This window comes from Microtus oregoni, unplaced genomic scaffold, assembly GCF_018167655.1.
Source record: "Microtus oregoni isolate MIOR12 unplaced genomic scaffold, Mior012 000002F_ref0000024, whole genome shotgun sequence".
NCBI lineage: Eukaryota > Metazoa > Chordata > Mammalia > Rodentia > Cricetidae > Microtus > Microtus oregoni.
Genome location: NW_024543061.1, coordinates 33406069 through 33426908, shown reverse-complemented (window position 1 = coordinate 33426908; position 20840 = coordinate 33406069). Strand labels below are relative to the sequence as shown.

At 43.3% G+C, this 20840-nt stretch overlaps 1 protein-coding gene across 4 annotated transcripts in view; it reads left to right on the top strand.

The window, feature by feature from the left end:
- The window catches only part of Prickle2 (prickle planar cell polarity protein 2), a 350803-nt gene that overhangs the window by 264951 nt on the left and 65012 nt on the right, over positions 1-20840 (top strand). For all 4 annotated transcript variants that reach the window (XM_041632600.1, XM_041632591.1, XM_041632608.1 and 1 more), the window contains one exon: positions 1291-1474. In XM_041632600.1, the coding sequence (XP_041488534.1) occupies positions 1291-1474 (184 nt within the window). The remainder of the gene's footprint in view (positions 1-1290; positions 1475-20840) is intronic.

The following is a 20840-nucleotide window of genomic DNA, read 5'->3' as shown; positions in this document are numbered from 1 at the left end:
AGACAGAAAGATTAGTGGTTGTCAGGGTGTGTGAGCCTGGACTATGAGAAGTTACTGCTCGTGTTCATGAGTTCAGTGGGCATGTCTAAAATTAGTGGTGGTTGGGGAATTCTGACTATATTAAGAGCTAGTGAATTATATGCTAGAAGGGTAGGTTCTATGCTATGTGAATTATCTTAACAAAGCCGTTGTAGCAAAACCCAGACACATGTGGCGATTAGAATTCTGGGTTCTTCCGTTGCCTTTATAATGTGCTACAAAAAGATCAGCGTGCACACAAATAGCTTGTCAAAGTTTGCCTCCTCCATGCTATTCTGTTCATTTCATTGGTAAGAGAGAGAAATCTGTGTGTGTTGCTTGACTATGTCATTTTCTTTGCTACAATATTTAGATAGGGATAAGGTTAAAGAAGTTGCAGGAAGCCTTGAGGGAGAGGCTGGGTTTGAGGAATTTGCATCCTTGACTGGTACTGGAGTAATTGAGACACGTAATTGGGAGCTGGAAGGAGGAACAAAGTCAGGCATGGTAGCACACACTCATGATCTCAGCACTGGGGTGGCTGAGACAGGTGGATTCCTGGGGCTTGCTGGTCACCAGCCTAGCGTTTTGGAGCGATTTGGGTGGACTCTAGGCCAACAGGAGACCCCTGTCTCACAAAACAAGGTAAACAACACCCAAGAGTTCCCCCCACCTTTCTCTACTGGAAAAAAAATCACATGTGTGAAGTTATATAAAATATCTACAAATAATGATACTTTTTGTGTTTATGACTCTGAATCAGGAAGCCTTAATGACTGTGAACTTATCTTCCTGTGAAGACTTTTGGGACCGCATTTGTTTTAGTGGAAAACTGTTCTTACTCCTAAAGAAAAGATCATATCCATGGTTCTTTTTATGACCTGTTATGATTTTGTTGTTGTTTTTTCTGTTTTTGCATGATTTAAGAACTTTTAAAAAAAGGAACTTGTCAGCAATTGTTAAATCTGGTAATACTTCTAATTAGTTGTGTGGATTCTATATATTTAATTCTATAAATGTTGTCATGGTCCATATTTAGAGGGGTGTGTGTGTGTGTGTGTGTGTGTGTGTGTGTGTGAGTGTGTGTGAATTTGGAAGAAGAGGCTGGGTCTGTGTGTCAGCATCACCAGCATGCTCACCTGGTAGTCTCCGATCTCCTAGATGACTTGGCATGTGTCCCTTATAAACCAGTGTTCTCTAGGCTGTAGCTGGTGAGTGTGTTTATGGGTTGGAATCCAAAGGCTGATGACCTGCTGTGTTTGCTGCCTGCAGGAAGATCTGTCTACACTGCAAGTGTCCCCAGGAGGAGCACATGGTGACAGTGATGCCGTTGGAGATGGAGAAGACCATCAGCAAACTCATGTTTGACTTCCAGAGGAACTCGACCTCCGATGATGACTCGGGCTGTGCTCTGGAAGAGTACGCCTGGGTTCCCCCGGGGCTGAAGCCTGAGCAGGTAGCCATCTTCCCATGCCTTTAGCTTCAGATGTTGTCTTTCCAGCATTCCCACACCCCACACTTGGAAGGGAAAGGTCACTCTGCTGATTCAGGGTTGTTTGGCAGTAAATGAGTTAAAGATATCCCGGGCCTCCATGGGAAATGAAGCTGAGCCTGGAATAATCCATCACTAATCCATTCTGTCTTTTCATTGTCAACCGTTTGTAGACTGTCTAGAAACATCTTAGAAATGTTGAATATTAGACGTCATGTTTTGGGGTGTGGGGAGAAGTCCGATAGCGTCAACATGAGTTGTCACATTCAGATTCTTTACAAAAGGAATCAAGGACTTGCCTTCTCGGTAGTGTGTGCTGTGTTTAAATATTAAACTTGACCTTAGTTTATAAAGACATTGCTCTTCCCTAAGATATTTCTGGCACTCGCACAGGCTGTAAACATTGCTGGCCTGATGAGAATATCTCTTGTCTTTGCTTCTCTCTGGTTTGCATTTTTTCCAGTGATACCCAGCCATGGTCTTGCATTCCATGGTCCTTGGTGTTTTCTCTCCCAGAAATCTGCAGTCAGCCTGACAGCACATCTGTAAGTGGGACCCTCTTAGCATCTCCCTGATAATGACTTTCAGAGACAGGGAGAATCTTAAAAGTGTTAACTACCATTGTCTTCCCCCCAACCATTCAATTGTTGAGAGAGCGCTGTGTCTGGCAGAGTATTTAGAAGCTTAAACAGCATGATGTTGTGTGTCAGAAACTTTAAGTGTGATAATGCTTTCAGGAAAAGTACTTTGTAATTAAGACCCAAGAATCCACTAATAACCGGAGAAGTGGTTCTTCTACTGTCTCTCTGATTAGCCATTTTCCATTTTCTTTGTCCATTGTCCTACTTTCATTTCTGTTTCTGTGATAAAGTACTCTGGGGGAAAAAAGCAGCTTTGGAAAGTAAAGGTTTATTTTAGTCTACAGTTCCAGCTCACACTGCAGAGCTGTCTCTGTGGCAGAACTTGAGACAGCTAGTCATATCACATCAACAGTCAGGAGCAGCGAGAATGGATACACTCATGCTTGCCTGTGCTTAGCTCAATTTCCCCACCCTTATGCAATTCAAGACTCTGCCTAGAAAAAGGTGCCTCCCTCAGTGGGCTGGGTGTTTCCACACCAATTAGCTTAATTGAGGCATGCCCACCAGCTAACCCAATACAGACAATTCCTCATTAGGACTCTTCCAGGGTGACTCTAAATTGTGTCAGCTTGACAATTAATGCTGTTCTATCCAAATTGATGTACCAAAATGGCATATAAAATTGTCTTTTAGGTATGTCTAGTCAGAGAAATATTGTATAAATGTAGGAATGTTTTTCACATATAAATGTAGAGTTTTTGCAATGCTAGAGGTTAAACAAAGGACCTTGTATACTCTAGGTAAATGTTATACCCCTGTGCTATAATTCCAGTCCATGAGTTTATATTTTCAGCTGAAATATTTGAGGATCTAGAATTTTATTTCTGCAGAAATACAATTGCATGAAGTGGAGCACTGCCCATTCTCTTTAGACAAAATCTGACCTTTGCAGGTCGTCTCAGTTTCTGCTCTATCCACTTAATCTTCCCACTTTATTTCCTTATATATTCTTCAACCTGTGGTCTCCCTTCTAATCACACAGAGAAAAAGAAAGTATCTTGGACAAGAAACACCCACAGAAAACATTTCCCGTGAGAGCTGAAGACTGCTTTCTAGGGATATTGGCCAAGCCACCTAAAGGTGCTGTCCTATAGCTTGTGGGCTGAGATTATGTGTTTCTTTTCCTCTGTATAAAGACTGCATTGTTGAAGAATTTCTTTGAAAAGGAGAGGGTATGTGAATTTTTCTAGGTGAATTTATTGGGTAGGGTGCTGCTGACTGAATTTTATTGACATAGCTGTTACTCTGAGCTATTGAGCTTGTACACCTGGGTAGATCTGGGAGCTTGTTTCCCTGCTGACCTCACTTCCAGTAACTTCCATGTGGCCCATCTTTGTTGTCGTTTACTTAAATGACATTGCTTGCTGTTAAATGAGGCTCTGAATTTTCCAGTGTTCCTGCTTAAGCAGATTCTTCTGTAAGACCACTAACAATCTTCAGCGATGCTCAGATTCCAGGAGAATGTTTTACTTGTGTTGATCCAAGAAAACAGACAGTTGTAGAAGCTAGGATCCTGATTAACCCAGCAATTCTAAATGAGAATGACTGAGGGCCATTTGACTCATTCAGCTGTCTTGAGAAAATGTAAAATTGAAGTTTTTAAATGTATTTTGAAGGAAAATGATGAGCACCCTTAAACGAATGGTTGGAATTGTGCCAATTGAAAGAGTGTTCCTATCTCTTGTGGTTGTTCGTCAGGAAGTCTTCCTTATTCCCAACACTTATGAAACCTCTCTGTTGCACAGAACTAGAAAGGAAAACTGCTCCCCAGAGACAGAATATCAGGGTTTTTGAAGGGTTCTGTATTTACCCAATAAAATGTGAGTCTACTTTTTAAAGTCTTTGAAGAGGTCATGTTGTACGATAGATATGGGCTCCAGGTTTAAAAATTTGAGCTCTTTTAAAGTTTGTTATTTACAAAGATATTTATGGGCATAAAGATTTTTAAAGGCTGTCTGGTATGCACTTAGATTTGAAAGAATGTGATGCCTAAGTGCCTTTTTCTTAACAAAAGTTGGGCTGATGCCAGGTGATAGCGGTGCACACCTTTAATCTCAGCACCAAGGAGGTAGAGGCAGGTGGATCTCTGTGCATTGAAGCCAGCCTGGTCCACATAGTAAGCTCCAGGACAGCCAGACATACACAGTGAAACCCTGTTTTGACCCCCTCACTAAAAAAAAAATAAAAATAAAAAATAAAAATAAAAAAGAAAAATAAAAAAGTTCTGGTGGTTAATATCATGGTAGTTGTCTATGATTTGAAAGAAACCATTTTTCTACCAAGAGAAATTATGGTGAATATGAAAAATGTTTTGTGCTAGAGGCAAAATATTAAAGACTAATTAGGGTGGAAAATAATGTACTTTAATTTTGGTTTGAAATCTTTCCTCCCCATGATCACGAGGCCAATGGGATACCTTCAGCTAATGTTCTTTATTATTCTTTCTCTTGAGTAACTCCTACAATTTAATAAAATGTGTGTGAAATTCATCTCACATTTAGAGACGTATTCTTGAACATGGGCATTTAATTTCATAAAAATCGTCAAAAACACTCTTTCTTAAACTAGTGTGAAAGTCGTGAGAGGGCTGTCGCCTGGTGGCTTCAAATGACTCAGAACTGGTGGCAGCTGTTCCAGTCCTCTGCTTCAGCTCCCACTGTACTAAGGTGTCCATGTTCTTTGGAGAACCCTGGGATAGCCAACCAGAGAGCCGCAGTCTACCCTTAGGAGGCTCTGGTTTTTGTTCAGCCTCAATTAATAATTGGAGCCATCTTCTATAAATGCTTTGTGACAAGGTTGTAATAATCATGAACAAGCTTAAATAAAATGAATAACGAGATTTCTCGCTGTTGGCATTTCTAGATGGATAGTTCTCGTCTTAGGAGAACGTCTCTGTATTAAAGAATGGCTAGCCTGAGTCATCATGTCCACCTACAGGTGTCAGGTGTGTTTCTTAGTTGTGATAGCCAACTATGTCTTCAACGTTGCCACGTTTTTAAAGAATGAAATAGCCATTGGATAAAAGTGATATCAAAAGTTGGAGTGTGAGGGACTGAACAGATGGCTCCGTGGCTAAAAGCATTTGTTGCTCTTGCAGACGTCCCAGATTCTGTTCCCAGCATTCATGTGGCGGCTCACAAGCATCCATAACTCCAATTCCAGGGGATCTGACCCCCTCTTGTGACCACTGAAGGCACCAGGCACACACATGGTACATATACATATATGTAGGCAAATACTCATACATAAAAAAAAGAACATGTCATGTAGCTGTAGATATACAGATAGATACTTGGAGTGTATCTCACCAAGAGCCTGGTTCAGTTAAGGCAAAAGAGGATGACTGTACTTAACACATATTCATTTAACACACATTATACTTTGGCTCCTGCATACCAACTGCTGTCTTGTAATACGGCCAAGTGCTGGTAGAGTACTAGGCCCACTGGGTGGAGTACTAAACCGACTGTGTTTGAGGCTGTCTTCTCCACTAAGTCAAAACCAGAATTGGAATTGGGGGAGGGGCTGTTGTGAGTTGTTCCCCAGTTTGGAAATAGCTTTCTTCCTTTTGTTATTAAAGGAAGATATATAGTCAAAAAAAATGGTGGGAACCAAAGAGATGGGACAGTGATTAAGAACATTTGCTTCTCAAGTATGAGGACCTGAGGGTGGTCATCTGCACACACGTATGTACCTATACTCAGACATGCGTACACACACATAAATAAACAAGATAAGACAGATATTTTCTAAAAGAAAATAGGAAGCCTCTATAAAACAGCAAATGAAAATCAATTCCACCAAAAGGAGAAAATTATATCCTAAGCTTTTTAGTGTGTTCAAGTATGAGTGTACAGAGAGAGGACTGTCCTTTTACGTTGGTTTGGATAAAAATGTGTGATGACCTTCTCCACCTTCCCTAATCCGACTCTTGCCTTTCTTATGACCATTTTCCTATATCAGCTTACTTCAAAGCTAACTCTCTTCTGTCGTAATTAGGTTTCCCAGCATCTAATCTGAAGTGTCACCCACCACTAGGAGGCTGAAACATTTGGAAGTATATTTTGGGGGTTTGGGGGAGTAAGTTCTCTAAAGGACTGGCAGATTCTACCGGTCTATGAATAGGACTTTGCTGTACTGAACGGCTTAAAAACTGTCAGATGACCCAGGACAAAGGAGAATGGCCACCACTGATGTCAGGAGCTTGAGGTTTGATTTGACCACTGCTTTGCTGTTAGTTTACATCTGAGTGGCCTAAAACAGCAGTAACTGTGTAGGTCTTGGAAACAGCCCTTCTCCTCTTCTTAAGAACAGCCCTGTAAGCTACTCTAAGGCATTTGTTCACTGTGACAAACTGCCTTCGTGTGAGGTTCCAACTGAGCATTCTCAGGTGAAATCTGAGACATGGCGGTGTTGTTTGTATTATTTCATCCTTGAAAAATCTGAAGAGACCCTCAGCTTCCCTCTACCTCCTGAATGTCCTCTTCATTGGTGTTTTTGATACCCCTTGTGTCCATGACAGAATCTCACATATAAATATGCCAAATCCTCAGTCTCCAAAAGTTAGTAATCTTCCCTTGACCTTAACTTTGTCCTAGTGCATAAAGTAGAAAGTCAGTTATTTTTTCCAGATTGTTCCACATTCTCTTCAGACTATCCGAGCAAGAATGAAAAACAGATGCCAGGAGTAATTGCCCATTTTTTTTGACTTTGGAAGCACTCTTCCAATGAAAAATAAAACACCCCAAACTTCCAGAGATGAAGTGAGTTAGTTAGTTTTGACCTTCATGAAATTATCTCTATTGAAAGATAATAAATCCCTTTTTTTCCCATTTCCATGCTCACTGCTTATGCATTAAGCATTGGATTAAATATATGCCCTCAGGGACATCTTGACCAGTCTATGATTCAAGATCTGGGCCCCAGTTCTGAACTTTGTAACAAAATCTTGGAACTTTCCTTAATGTGTCTCAAACTCACAGTTGGATATTTATTAGTATCATGATTTGCTCAATATTTAGCTCCCCTGGCTTGACTCTAACTCTTGGGTGGGCAGAGATCTTGCCTGCTTTGTTCTTTCAGGGACCCACCGCAACAGCAGCCTACAGCACAGCCCCTGAGAGAGTGTAGGCACCAAGCAAGAAGCTATTAAGAGTTGGGCTGACAGGCGTTCTCTGCAGAAGGGAAAATGTTCATGGATACATCACATCAAAAAGATGACATTTGTCTTGTTTTGTTTTTTCCCCTAAATGAGAGATTGTTTCATATCACCGGTTTCCATTCCCCGTGCTTCCTCTGAATAGATGCTCTCTAAGCAGATTCCTAGCCATCTTAATCATGCTAGATGTTTGTTAGGCTACACAAAGGCAGGAGAGGGTAGCATGCTGTACGGCCTCTGCTCTAGTGCAGACCTGAATCAGCACTGCTGGCTCCAAGACCAGGGTCTGGAGCAGTGGGGGAGGAGCTGAGGGCTGGCAGCAGATTGCCTTTCCCAACCCAGGCATCATCTGTGTCTGAGTCAGTCCCTGGAGCTGCAAAGCCGTGGCCTACAAAAACAGCAGCCCATACCAGGAGCCGGTCTAGCCTTTGAAGTCAGGCACATCTGGACTACTGACATGTCACTTTCTGACCTCAGGAAAGTTGTTCAGCTCCCAGGAGCCTCTGTCCCCACTTCAGGCGGAGGAGGACAGTGGCAGTGGCAGTGTTACTTGGCTTTCAGTACAGACGTGTGTGTTCGACACCATTTTTCGTGGGCCTGTGTATGTGAGTGCATGTTCATATATGTGGGTGCACACGTGTGAAGTTCAAAGGACAACCTTGGGTGTCAATCCTCAGGCGGAATTCACCGTGTTGTGTTTGTTTGTTTTTACAGAGCTTAAGGAGGCTAGACTGGTGGAGCCACCCCTAGGGATCCACCTGTCTTGGCTTTCCCGTTGTTTAATTCTAAGCACTTGCTACCATACCTACCACCACATACCCCTTTTCAGTGTGTTCTGGGGATTGAACTTGGGTCTTCATGCTTGCAAAACAAACACTTTATTGATGGAGGTATCTCTCTAGCCTTCACCACCATTTACAATATTATTACTTTTTAGGTTTTTGTACAAGTATCTATTATATATTGAGGATACTCCCGAACCATCCTCTCTTTTCTTGCCTTCTCTTCCTGACAGTTCTCTTTGTCTCCTAGACTGTCTTCTTTATGCTCTCATGTCTTATGATTTTATGTACCTTTATAAAACCTAGGAGCCATAAATGAGAGAAAACATATAACAGTTGTCTTCTGGAGACTGGTTTAATTTTATGATCTCCCGTTCCAACCTTTTTCCTGCAAATGACATAACTTTATTCTTCTTTATGGCTAAAAAAATTCCATTGTGTATATATATATATATAATATATTCCATTTTCCTTATCTGTTCCTTTGCTGTAGGATAAATAGGTTGGCTCCTTAACTTTGCGACTGCAAACAGTGCAAGGATCTCTGTGGCGTGCTGACTTGGGGTCCTTTGCAAGTCCCCACCGTTTTTTAGGAACCTTGCTTTGTCTCCACTGAAGAAGTGAGTAAAGCAAGGTTCGAGACATTAAATAACTTGCAGGTAGCCAGCCCCTGGAACCAGCATGCTCAGACCTGTCGGTTCCAGGACTAGCCTGGCTCTGAATGAAGACTCGTGAAGCACATAGACATTGCTCAATCAAATAGTTGCTTCTTTGCCACCCTTCTTGGAAGATGGTATCGACTAAATGACTACCCCTGCGCTGAGGTGGCTCACAGAGGCAAAAGCAATGTTTGGCTGTCCAGGAAAGAGCAAAGCTAGCTGAGGATGTAGGAGAGGGATTTTATAGATTTTATAGGGATCCAGTTTCTTCTCAGTTTTCTCAGAGGCTGTGTTGCTCAGCATCCCTCTGGAGTGTGCCACAAGCCTGACTCACAAGGGTTTTAATGGAAAAACGTCAAGTCCTCCCAGTCCGGGACTCTCCTCAGATGCTCTGTCTGAGGTTGGTTTAAAAATATTGATGTCCTCAGAGTGAGGTCATCTAGGGTTGCAAGAATGGATTCTTTTTCTCTAGTCATTTAAAGAATAAAAAAGCAGGAAAAGCAAGGTCTCAGCACTCAGCCAGAATTTACTGAAAACAGAAGAAAAAAATGTGTGCACGCGCGCATGCAAGGGTAGGGAGGGGGCACAAAAGCACACCAAAAGACAAACTCCCCGAGGTGAGGAGGTGACCCAGAACTGATATCTGAATCTTCTTAAAGGATCGGGGTTTTGTTTTTTGATTTTTTTTTTAATGTTTGAGAAGTGGATGAATTCTGTCTCCTTCAGAATAGGAAGCCTACCAAGTCTTTGTTTTGAAGGAGAAGAATCAAAAAGCTGACCATCTTACTAAATGTTCAAGTATATTCCTTTACCTATATAATCTCATTTCGCTGACGTCTGCCTGACAGAGAGCTGACTTTTATGACTATACAACTTAATGCTGGTCATCTTCTCTGACCCCACTGTGCCTGAGTTGCTTGGACCAGGACCCAGGCAGAGCCACCTGAGTGTGGAATACCCAGTGCCTCAAGCAAGCTTCAGGACCATCTACAGGAGCAGTTTTCATTAAGAAGTGAAAACTGCCGTCCACCGTTCTTAGTGCTTATAGTCTTGGCTTCACACCCTTGAAACCTACAGAAGCCAGTCCCTGGAGCATTCCCAGTAGGCTACTAGGAAGTCTTCCCACTAAAAAGAATATTTATACACCCTTCTGGGTGGAGGGAAAACAAGCAGGTCAGCCGGAGACATCTGAACTGGCCCCCTATTTACCCTGTGACCCCTGTGTAGCAATTGTCTTTAATGGCTGGTCATTAAGATCCTTGGGACCATTTCACTCAATTTTTCTCCCTAACGAAATGTATAAAGAATACGTAGAAGCATATGCCAGAAAAATGATGTAGAAAAGAAATGGCTATCGGGCTTTTTTTGCTTATTAATTTATTCCTTCAGCAGATATTTATTGTATACTGACTGCATCTCAACCATTGTTTGGGCACTATGGGTGAAACAATTAAAAAGATATTAAAGTTCCCACTGTACTGTAACTGCAAGGATGATGAAGGGAAATTAAGAAACAAATGCATGATCAAAACGACTCCAGATTATTGGTTTTTAAGAAAGTGTGCTGATGTTCATAATCATGAACAGTAGTGTTGGACAACACCCCATGTTTCACATTGTGTCTCTTTCAAACTATACAAGACTAGGAACTGATTCCAATGTCATGAACATGGTCCTGGGTGTCGAAAGGTTGCTTCCTTTGCCCTGATCCCTGAGGGAATGGCAACTGAGTGCTGCTGAATGACATGAAGAGATCTGCTTTGCTCCATCAGCCTGACTTGTGTGTTCCCCGGAGTGAAGCTTAGAGAGAAAACCAAACTGGCACTTATTTTATACAAAAGCATCTGGGGAGAATGTTGAAGGAGACTTTGAGGAGAGTGAATGGAGCCCACAAAGTGGCCAACTTTTGCCAAGGCATCCAAGGGCACGGGGGCTAATAGAACAACTAATGACACTCATTCAGAGTGGGCTAGGGGAGCCCTGAAGAGCCACTGCCACATGCAAGATTTGTAGCAGGCAAACACTTACCCTGTCGTCTTCCCCACCTTCTGACATATGACCCTATTCTAGGGAGTCCCACATATTCTTCTTCACTCCTGGAAGTTCATAGCCCAATAATTTCAAGTGCATGTTCACTGTTGAGAACCAGACGGTGCATGAACAAACCATGGTACTCCATCCCCCCTTATAAATGTTGAGATTCAGACATGATCAGCAAACAGATCAAGAAGCTAGTTAAGCCCAGAGCCGGATCTACAATCTATATCTGTCCCATTCCAGGGGCCATCAGGACTTCCTCCTCTGCTCTGCCTCTCCCTAGGTGCCGTACCCAGGATATCAGATATGGTAAAAGAGTAGAGCAGTGTGTTTCCCACCAGCTTTCTTTCTGTGGGCCAGAAATTTTCCCTAATCTTGTGTTGGCCGTGATGACTAAAGAGTTTCCCCATCGTTACAGGAAGCAGCCTACTCCTACCTCCCAAGACGTGTCCCTATTGTCAATGTCTTGTTTGTCTTTGACTCTTCACCATCTCTCATCCCATCCTGACTCTACTTCACCCAGACTTTCCTGTTCCTGGTCCAGGGTCATACATCTGGGCACCGGCAATGATAACTCAATTCACCTGGGGCATGCATGCTGAGTGCCAGCCATCTTCCCAGCACTTTCCTAGTCACTAGAGGAGGGCAAGGACAAAGACACAGTGTCTCTACCCTTATGCAGGTGGCAGTCCACTGGAGAATACAGATGGATTAAACCTCTGTGAAAACTGTCGTTAGACTTGCCATCCATTTCCAGAATGATGTTATCTCATTATTCCAGCAGCGCAAGCTGAGCTCCAGATGAAATTCCATGACCGCAGAGAGCTGCATCCTTCTGCAACCGAATGGGTAGATCCTGTTCCCCCAAAGCTGTAGTTCCTGCTTAGGCTTCACTGTCAATTCACCCCAATATTTTCAGTGTGATTCCAAAAATGAGTGGGTAAGAAAGGCTGCCAAGCAATCTCCTCCGTGATTCTCAGGAAATTAGTCACATGAACAGCGTGTGTTTATCTTGGCTCCAGAGAGGCCCTGATGTCATCGGATGAAGATGGGAAATATGCGTGGATGTGCAGCATTCAATACAACAGCCAGTTAATAAACTTGTTTTCAACAGAGTTGTCAGGGATGGGGCTAGAACCTGGGTTTCAGGCACTAAGGCCTCTGCCAGGTGAAGTCAGTCATGGCATGGCCAGATTCTGCCAGCAGGGACTTGTCAAGGCTCATGTATAGAATGTGAGGCCCAGGGAAGCCAAGGAGCATTTGCAAGGGCAGGATGGAGCCTGCTGTTGGAGTTCACACTCTCAATACAAATAACTCTGGCCTTCTCCGTGCATATGTCCTCAGGTGCTGCAGCGTGGGTGTGGGCCCCTGGAGTTGGACTTCCTATGTGAGTTTACAGCTGGGCACACTCTTTGCTAACTGGGCAGTCTGTCCTGCTTGGGGGAGAGCTGCCTTGTTCTCAGGGTGATCTGCTCAGTCTTAGGGCTTGTGGATATGTTAGCAACAGTGGGATGGGTAGAGGAATTTACCATCCACTCATCAGACAACTAAATCCTTCTTCATCTTTCAGGGGCTTGCTGTGGTTATTTGGGGTTTGTTTTTGTTTTTTTGAGACACTGTTTCTCTGTGTTGCCCTAGCTGACCTAGAACTTACTTCATAGACCAGGCTAGCCTCAAACTCAGGGATCCTCTTGCCTCTTCCTCCGGAGTGCTAGGATTAAGGGCCTGTACCACCACTGCCTGACTCTTCCTCATCTTTCTACCTGTTTGTCCATCTATTCATCCACTCTAGCATTTAATTATTTATTCCTTCAGCAGTTGCTTATTAAGCACGCGTTATATGCGATCAATTAGCCTAGATGGTTCCTTTCTGGATGCAACGTGACCCCCCAGTCTCTGATTTTACTTTATGTACCATAGTGAACGTTCTTGCTCATGGAAGACCCATACTGACTCTAATCTTTGGTCTTATTTTATGTAGTTTCTAACTCCTAAGTGCCTGTCCTTCTGAGCTGGCCTGGAATCCCTCTAGGCTCGTAGCTTTGACATTTGTTTGCTCTATCTTCAAATCCTGACTCCTGCTACTATCTCATATTGACCAATTTGCCTTCATAGACTTTTAATTCATCTTTGGGAAGTAAGAATGCCGTCACCTAACTAAGCATGGTTATAAGGATTCAGAGAGGCCATGTCCTGAGGACTGACACTTTCAGAATGACTGCCGTTTCTAACAGTAGAAGGTGGGAAACCACTCAGATGGCTGTCAGCAAATGAGTGGATAAATGAGTGTTACAGTTGTTTAAGATACTACTGTTTAAATAAAAGGCAGCAAAACTTTCATCTATACAACAAGGTGAATGGATCTCATATCATTATGCCAGATGAAAGAGTGAGACAAAATGGCACATGCCCTATGATTCTGTACATCTAAAACTCTGGATAATGCAAATTGACTGCAACAGCAGATTAGTGCTCACTTGTGGGTCAGGTGATAGGGGAAGGAGATAGAAAACAAAGAACAAAAAGTCCAACCTTCGGGAGGTAATAGGTGGGCTCACCGTGTTGAATATGAGGGTGTACCCATGTCGATCTAGTTGAGGCTGTAATTTAAATATGTATAGTTTGTTATATGTCAAATACCCTGGCAAGTAAGGAGAAATTGCTCTTCAGCAAACACGAAGGCACACCAATGGAGTCTTCCTAAATCTCCGTGACTCGCCTTGGGAAGTAATTGAGCCTTCTGGCCAATTACTGTCAGAATGATCCACTCAATATTAATTATGCACAGTAAAAAGAGGAATTGGAGGCAGAGACTCAACAAAATCTAAATGGATGGTACCAGAAACTCAGCTCCACAAACTTGCTTATTTCATCATCTGTGAATTCCCGAGGGTGGTGCGTGATACGTAGTTGGCACTCGGTAACTAACGGTTCTAGCTATTATTATGGGGTGGAAGTTAGGGAGGCTGATTAAGACTCTGCAGTCCCATCTTGCTCAGGAGAGTTGATTATTCCAGAAGTTTCACAAACAAGAATGAATTCATAGCCTGGGGGTTTGGATGAAGCGGGTCTGCCACATTACAGGTACACAGTCTGTGTACAGTCTGTGTGTTGCACAGGGCAGAGGAGCTATGGGGAAGTGACGCTCACTTCGGCTGTGGTGGCCTCAAGAAGAGCATCATTTTACAGATGACACCTCACAGCTTACCCAGCTGTGATGCAGGACTTCTTCTGCCTTCGCTGGGCATTTCCTTTTTCTCACTTGTAATTAGAAGGCTCTATATCTCAAACTTACATAAAAGCCTAGCTTACAACATTGACTTCCCTGCCACCTTGAGGTCCCTGGGAAACTCATTTTCAGCACTGGGCAAAGAATCCTACAAATAAAAGGAGATGATGCTTCCATGCTTACTGGTGTTTCTCAAGGGGCTCATGGTTTCCTCCAGAATCGATGGCCCAGACTGAACTCACATTTTTAGTCTCTGTTGCACGATCCATCTTTCAGCAAATTGTTGTAGGCATCACAGGCCAGAACAGAGAGGCATGCGAGGAAGGACCTGAAATGCCTGTGTGTGACCAGCCAAGAGTTCATCTTGATGACGGATGGGCTGTAAGAAACTGCTCTGCTGAGATATGGCCATTGCACAGTCCTTCTGCAATAGGTCGGCTGTAAAACATGGTTTTGGATCAGCCACACTGGGAACCTCCCACGGTTCTGCCTCTCTTATGCTACACAGTATTTATGATTCGAGACAGTTACTTTTTCCTTTCTAATCTATATGGTGAAAATGAGTGGAGTCTTGCCTCATGGAATAACTGATATCTGACATTTCAAGAACCACTAGAATTATTATTTCTTGGAAATGGTCAGCAGCTGATATGAAAACATTTTTCTAGGCAAGGCCTAACTGAGGAAATAAAACTAAGATTAACGTCTCAAATTCTCATCCAGAGGTAGCAGATTAAGGACAATAGGATTCAAGGATATAAACAGAAAGATACAGAACAGAAACTACATAGCCCAAGCCTTGCATCTGACAGTCAAGATAGCCTCCCAGAAAGTACAAGACATGACTTCCTGTCGGGCTGTCAGAGGTAAGGGACAGATAACTCACACTGACGTTCTTCTTGTGACATCAGGGGCAAGACTTCCAGTTTCCAATGCCACTTGCATGGTGAGGATATGAAATAGGTCTTTCCTATTCGTTGTAAAGCAAGAATAAGCAAGGCAGTGTTCCCAGTTCATAGCGTGGCAGCAGTAAGAGTTCATGAAGAACAGCGCTGTTGCAGCAGTTCCAGAACCTTCACGGTATTTGTCCTTTTGATCTACCAAGGCCACAGAGACACATCTCACAGTCGTTCTAGCTATGTATCTCTGTGTACTTCAGTTTTTCCTTTGCGAAGATATTTTGGGATGCTTGAAAGTTTATGATTACGTTACATTTTAAACAGATTGTTATTTTATTTTGGAACAACTGTATTTTTTTCTTTTTTGGCAGTAGTAAAGATTGAACCTACACCTCAGGCATGCAAGGCAAACTCTATTTCACTGAGCTATAGCCTCTTTTTTTTCATTTTGTTTTTGCATTTAACTTGTTTTAACATAAAATTAATTTTTATAGCTTAAGGTTACTTATTGACACATATACTAGGAATTCTTTCTGAATGCTGGCAGCTATTGCAGAGTAATCAGCAAGTTGCATCACTTACAGCCTTCTAATGGCCACAGATATCCTAATTAGTTAGAACATTGTTTTTGATGTTTTCCAGTTATATTTGCTTAAATGCTATTTTGCACAGTGTTAACATGACACACTGTCTTTCCTTTAGTGAAAAACCATAAGACTAGACTCTTTTGATCCTTCATTTTCTGTCTCTTAAGAGGAACTCTGTAGGTAGCACAGGATAGATGCTGCATTTTGATTTTAAATAAACTCTCGATACCTGTCATTTAAGTGTAGGTAGACATTATATATTTTTATTTATTCAGATAATGTACATAGTAAGTGCTTCCAGCTTATTTTGCCTTTTCTCATACAACCCCCCCTTTATTTATTTTCTTGACTTATTTTTTTGAAGTCTTCCCATTTCTCTCATCTCCTTTGCCTGACACAAAACTGTGATACGTATTTGTATTCTTGAAGCGATTATCCCGTAGTTGGTAATGGCCAGCCATGATGGATCCACAGTTGTTGATGGTCAACCATGAAGGACCTGAAGTTGGTGATGGGCAGTCATGATGGATCCACAGTTGGTGATGGCCAGCCATGATGGATCCACAGTTGTTGGTGGTCAACCATGATGGACCTGAAGTTGGTGATGGTCAGTCATGATGGATTCACAGTTGGTGATGGCCAGCCATGATGGATCCACAGTTGGTGATGGCCAGACATGATGGATCCACAGTTGGTGATGGCCAGACATGATGGATCCACAGTTGGTGATGGCCAGACATGATGAACCTGTAGTTGGTGATGGCCAGTCACGATGGACCTGCAGTTGGTGATGGCCAGCCATGATGGATCCACAGTTGGTGATGGCCAGCCATGATGGATTCCTTGCTACTCGTCCTAGTCTGTGCTCCTGTGAGAGAATCCTGGCTGTGCAATGTGTAGAGAGCAGAGGTTCATTCTCTCGCAGTTGAAACCTCACATGTTGTTACCACACACAGCGGTGTGGTATTCTGCACTTGATTACAGATTCACTATTTCCAGGGAGCTTTTAACTTCATATATTTTCTTGGAGCCTGGCATCTAGTGGGTTGACACTGTCTGGCATCTAGTGGGTTTTTTATTGTTGTTGTTGTTTTGTTCTGTTTTTGCTGCCTCCTTACGTGACAGAGGGCAAAAGACAGGATAAGCACAGTAGTCCCAAGTGGCAAGAGCACAGAAGAGAGTTCTCTCTCTCTCTCTCTCTCTCTCTCTCTCTCTCTCTCTCTCCCCATCTTAGAGCAGCATTAACTTCTTCATCAGGGCCTGAACATCTTCACCGTCTCTACCATCCATCATTGTTACTTGGACACTTTGTTTCTGGTGCATCAGTTTGGGGGCAATAGTATCACCTTTGAAGTACTCCAAACCCCTTCAGCCCCAGCATCTTTGCATTTGCTGCATTTAATGATGGCTGTGTCCTTATTTTACATATTTTACCAACCATCCTGTTACTCAGAATGCTTATTCCCAGATGTGATAGTGACCTTTATGAGCTTGACTGTAATTACATAGCGTTCCCATGGGAGAATTTCCCTCCCATCTTAAGTACCCTAAATATGCTTCTGAACAGACTCACTTGGTTTTGAGTTTATATTTGCTCAACCCTGTGTCTAATGCAGTTTTGGAAAACTTTTCACTCCTCATCCACTCTTTAACTCTTTCTCTGTTCTTTGTTTCACAGTTTCATTATGCAGTCTAGACTGGATTCAGTCTTGCAATCCTCCTACCTCTGCTTCTCCAGTGTTTGCCATTACAGGTGTGCACCACCAAACCCAGTGTTGGTTTCTCTTAACGTGTGTGTGTGTGTGTGTGTGTGTGTGTGTGTGTGTGTGTGTCAGGGAGGCAGATAAACAGACACGGTGGGGGTGGGGGTGGGGGACAAAGAAGCAGAACTAGTTCCTGTGCCTATGTACATGTACCCCCATGCATGTGTGGGTGCCTGCAGAGGCCAAAAGAGGGTGTTAGGTTCCCTGGATCTGGAATTACAGCTGGTTGTGAGCTGCCCAATGTGGGTGCTAGCAGCCAAAGTCAGTCCTTCAAAAGAGCAGCAAGTACTCTTGACCACTGAGCCATCTTTCCAACTCTTTGCACAGATAAGAACTGATTCTCAGGCTTTCTATTCATGAGTCTCCTTCCTTAAAAAAATGAGAAGAAGAAATGAAAAGCATGATTGAAGCTTTTTGTTTTCCTTTCTTATCCATGTCCTAACACTGTCCAAATGGGGTTTAGGATGGTGAAGTAGCTGCAAAGTCAGAGTGCTGAAGGCAAGGCAAGGAAGGGGGTGGGGGTGGCATGGGGAAGCAGCACTAGGGGGCAGTGCTGCAGCTTGTCCCATCAAAGGCCACAGTGGGAGCAAGGTTTGAGATGAGAAGCAGGGCAAGCTGGGATGCTGAAGAGTGCCCCACCCTGAGAGCCACCTCTATTGAGTGACCCTTGTTCATCCTGAGTGTCCCTTTGATTGTTGAGCTCCATATCACGCTGCTTCTCATGCAGTCCTTGAGTAATGGGAGGAAGAGCCTGCGCTGTAATGGGACTTCTGTGATCAGTAAAATGTCATGTCGATGGTGTAGCCTAGGATATTCCAGAGATAAGTGACCCAGTATCCACCGTGGCTTGTCTCCATGGAGACACAGCAGGAACAACTGAGTCCTCCGCTCCTTTCTTTGGCTGCAGCTCTGTGGCTATGATCTTTCATTGTCTTAGTGGAAACAGAAGGAAAGTTGTGTACAGTACTTAAATGTCAGTGTGGATGTGCTGTCTGACTCATGCTTCCCCCTCCTGATTTTCCACCGTAATTCCTGAGACATATTACCAAAGGAGAACATTTGGTCCCAACGTGTAATGAAAATCACTCTCAAGTTGTCAAATTTCTTGAGACACAGTGGAGGGCAGTGGAATCAGGGGCTGGGGAAGGGAGAAGTGGGGAGTTGCTCAGGGGATGCAGGGTTTTTGTGTGGGAAGATGAGCGATTCTGATGACCATGGCATGGGGTTGATTGTACAGCAGTGTTGTATTTCATACCACTGAACCGTGCACTTTGACATAGAAAGTGGTAACTCTTGTTATGTGCATTTTACCACAAAATAAATACATGTAAAATTAAAGTGACATAACACGGCAGATAAGATCACTGTGAAGAATTGGATCCTTCACCTCCAGATCCCATGATCTCTGTTGGGAATAAGTCATGGCACATAAACTTGTCTCCCTCTGACTCCAGGGGAAAGCTTTCATCAAGTTCAAGTCGTTGTACATGATCTTCACAGCAAGATATGTGTGCACACTTCCAAAACATATGCATAACCAAACCACACACTTGATTTCCACCTTTGGAATTCAAGGTTTCCCAATTAGGACTCTAAGCTGCCCTGTTTCCCATTCATGGTTTTAGCAAGAATTGTAAGCTCAAAGAGTGAATGATGACCACACTGTTCATAATCCATCAACTATAATCCTGACCCATCTGTGGAGAGGATGGGAAGAACGAGCTTTGAAATCCGGTAAAAATTTAAATCCTGAATCCACCTTTACTCTAGAGCTCAGAGGCTAGCCTTATGATTTAGTTGATCCTCATTCTCGATGATACCATATTCACAGATTTGCCTCCTCATCGACATTTCTTTGCAACCCCAAAATCAACACGCATAGTGTTTTCATGGCCATTAACAGACATGCCTAGAGGGACAAAAACTAAGGTGATACTTGGCCTTCATACTTGAAATCATACCAAATGGTCTACTGCATATTCTCACTTGGTACTTTTTATGTCGTTCAAAGTGGCGGGGGAAATTGTGATGTACCCAATTTTCCCAAGGGCGAGAAGGCTGCTGTTTGTTTTATGGAGAAATTATACATATTAGAAACTCTAATCAGGTATGCCTTGAGTTCACTGGGTTAGTGAATGCATGATACATATTTTTAGAGTGTCCTTAAACAGAAGTCCCCGTGAACCAAGGCCATGGACCGGTCAACTGATGGCGTGTCAGCAGAAGGCTGTGGGATCCTGGCTTCTCTTCCCTACTCATCCATTCAGGCTTTACTACAGGGTTTTAGAGCTGAGCTTCTGTGAATGAAAAGAATTCACTGCACTTTGCCAAAAATACCCTCTTTGGGTGCATGAATGTTTAATGATTGCTCCCGCATTTTCCATGGAGAAGGAAGGAAGCATTTATTACAGCCCCATTAAAACCTGACATGCACATGTGATGTAATACAGCTCGTAAAAGGCGAGCAGGAACCATGCACATCACACACAGGTAGAAGCCTTTTGAGAAGGCTGGAGGAGTCCATCTCCAACCTCCCTCTTCTCTACCGCCAGCACCAGGTAGGCACGTGTCACTATCGCTCTGCCCTCACCTAGCCTTTGGCCTGCCCACGTGCAAGAGATGCTTATGGATGAAGAATAAAATGGGTGTGTGTGTAGTGTTTTAACATCCAGAGGATATGAAGACCCTCTTCAGGCCCCAAAGAAAAAGACAGCTGAAGGGAAGGTGGGGCAAGCGTTGAACTAAACACTTGTCCAGAGAAGACGTACAGACTTTACATAACTGAAAGGGTGCTCGATCCATCACTGGTCACTAGGTTGACACAAACCCAAACCTCAGACTGGTCCCACTTTGTGCAGCTCTGAAATAGCTATCAGTTTTTGCAAGTGGAATATGTCAAGTGTTAGCAAAGCTGTGGCAGGATTGGAAGCTCTGTGAGAAGGGAAGGTGGCGCAGTCACTGTGGAGCAGTTTGGCTGTTCCTTAGAAAGCTTATGAGATGCACCATGTGACCTAGCAAGTCCACCTCAAGACACATCGTTCAAAACAACCCAGGTTCCCTCAGCCGGGGAATATGTGGCAAAATGCATGTTTGTGTATTTATGTACCTAAAATTCTTACATAGACCATGAATATGACTGCTGGCCCAGCAGCCATTTTGTAGTTTTGAAAATAGCTGTCATGTCACCATGAGTGCAGAAAAGGAAGAACTCGATATCCTGATCCCTTTTACAAGGTACTGACCTAAACCACCCCCCTCAGGCCATCTCTCACAGCCCAGCATGATCATCGTCTCCAGCGCTGTCACTTTCAGTAATAGTACCAGCCGATTTGACCTTCACACGGCCTTGTAGTTCCCAATGTCTTTTGATCCTCTGCTATCGTTTACCCAACATGTTCTCTTACCGTGCTTTTAGAGGGAGGCCCTGGAGTTCAGAGACTCAGGTACTGTGGCCTTGAAGCTGAAGGCTTGGCCTCTGTCATAATCAAGACTCAACATAAGACATCAACGCAGTTCCTTTCTCCCACACACTAGGCAAGCATCAGCTTAGATTATTCTTGAGTAGCTGTCCCCAA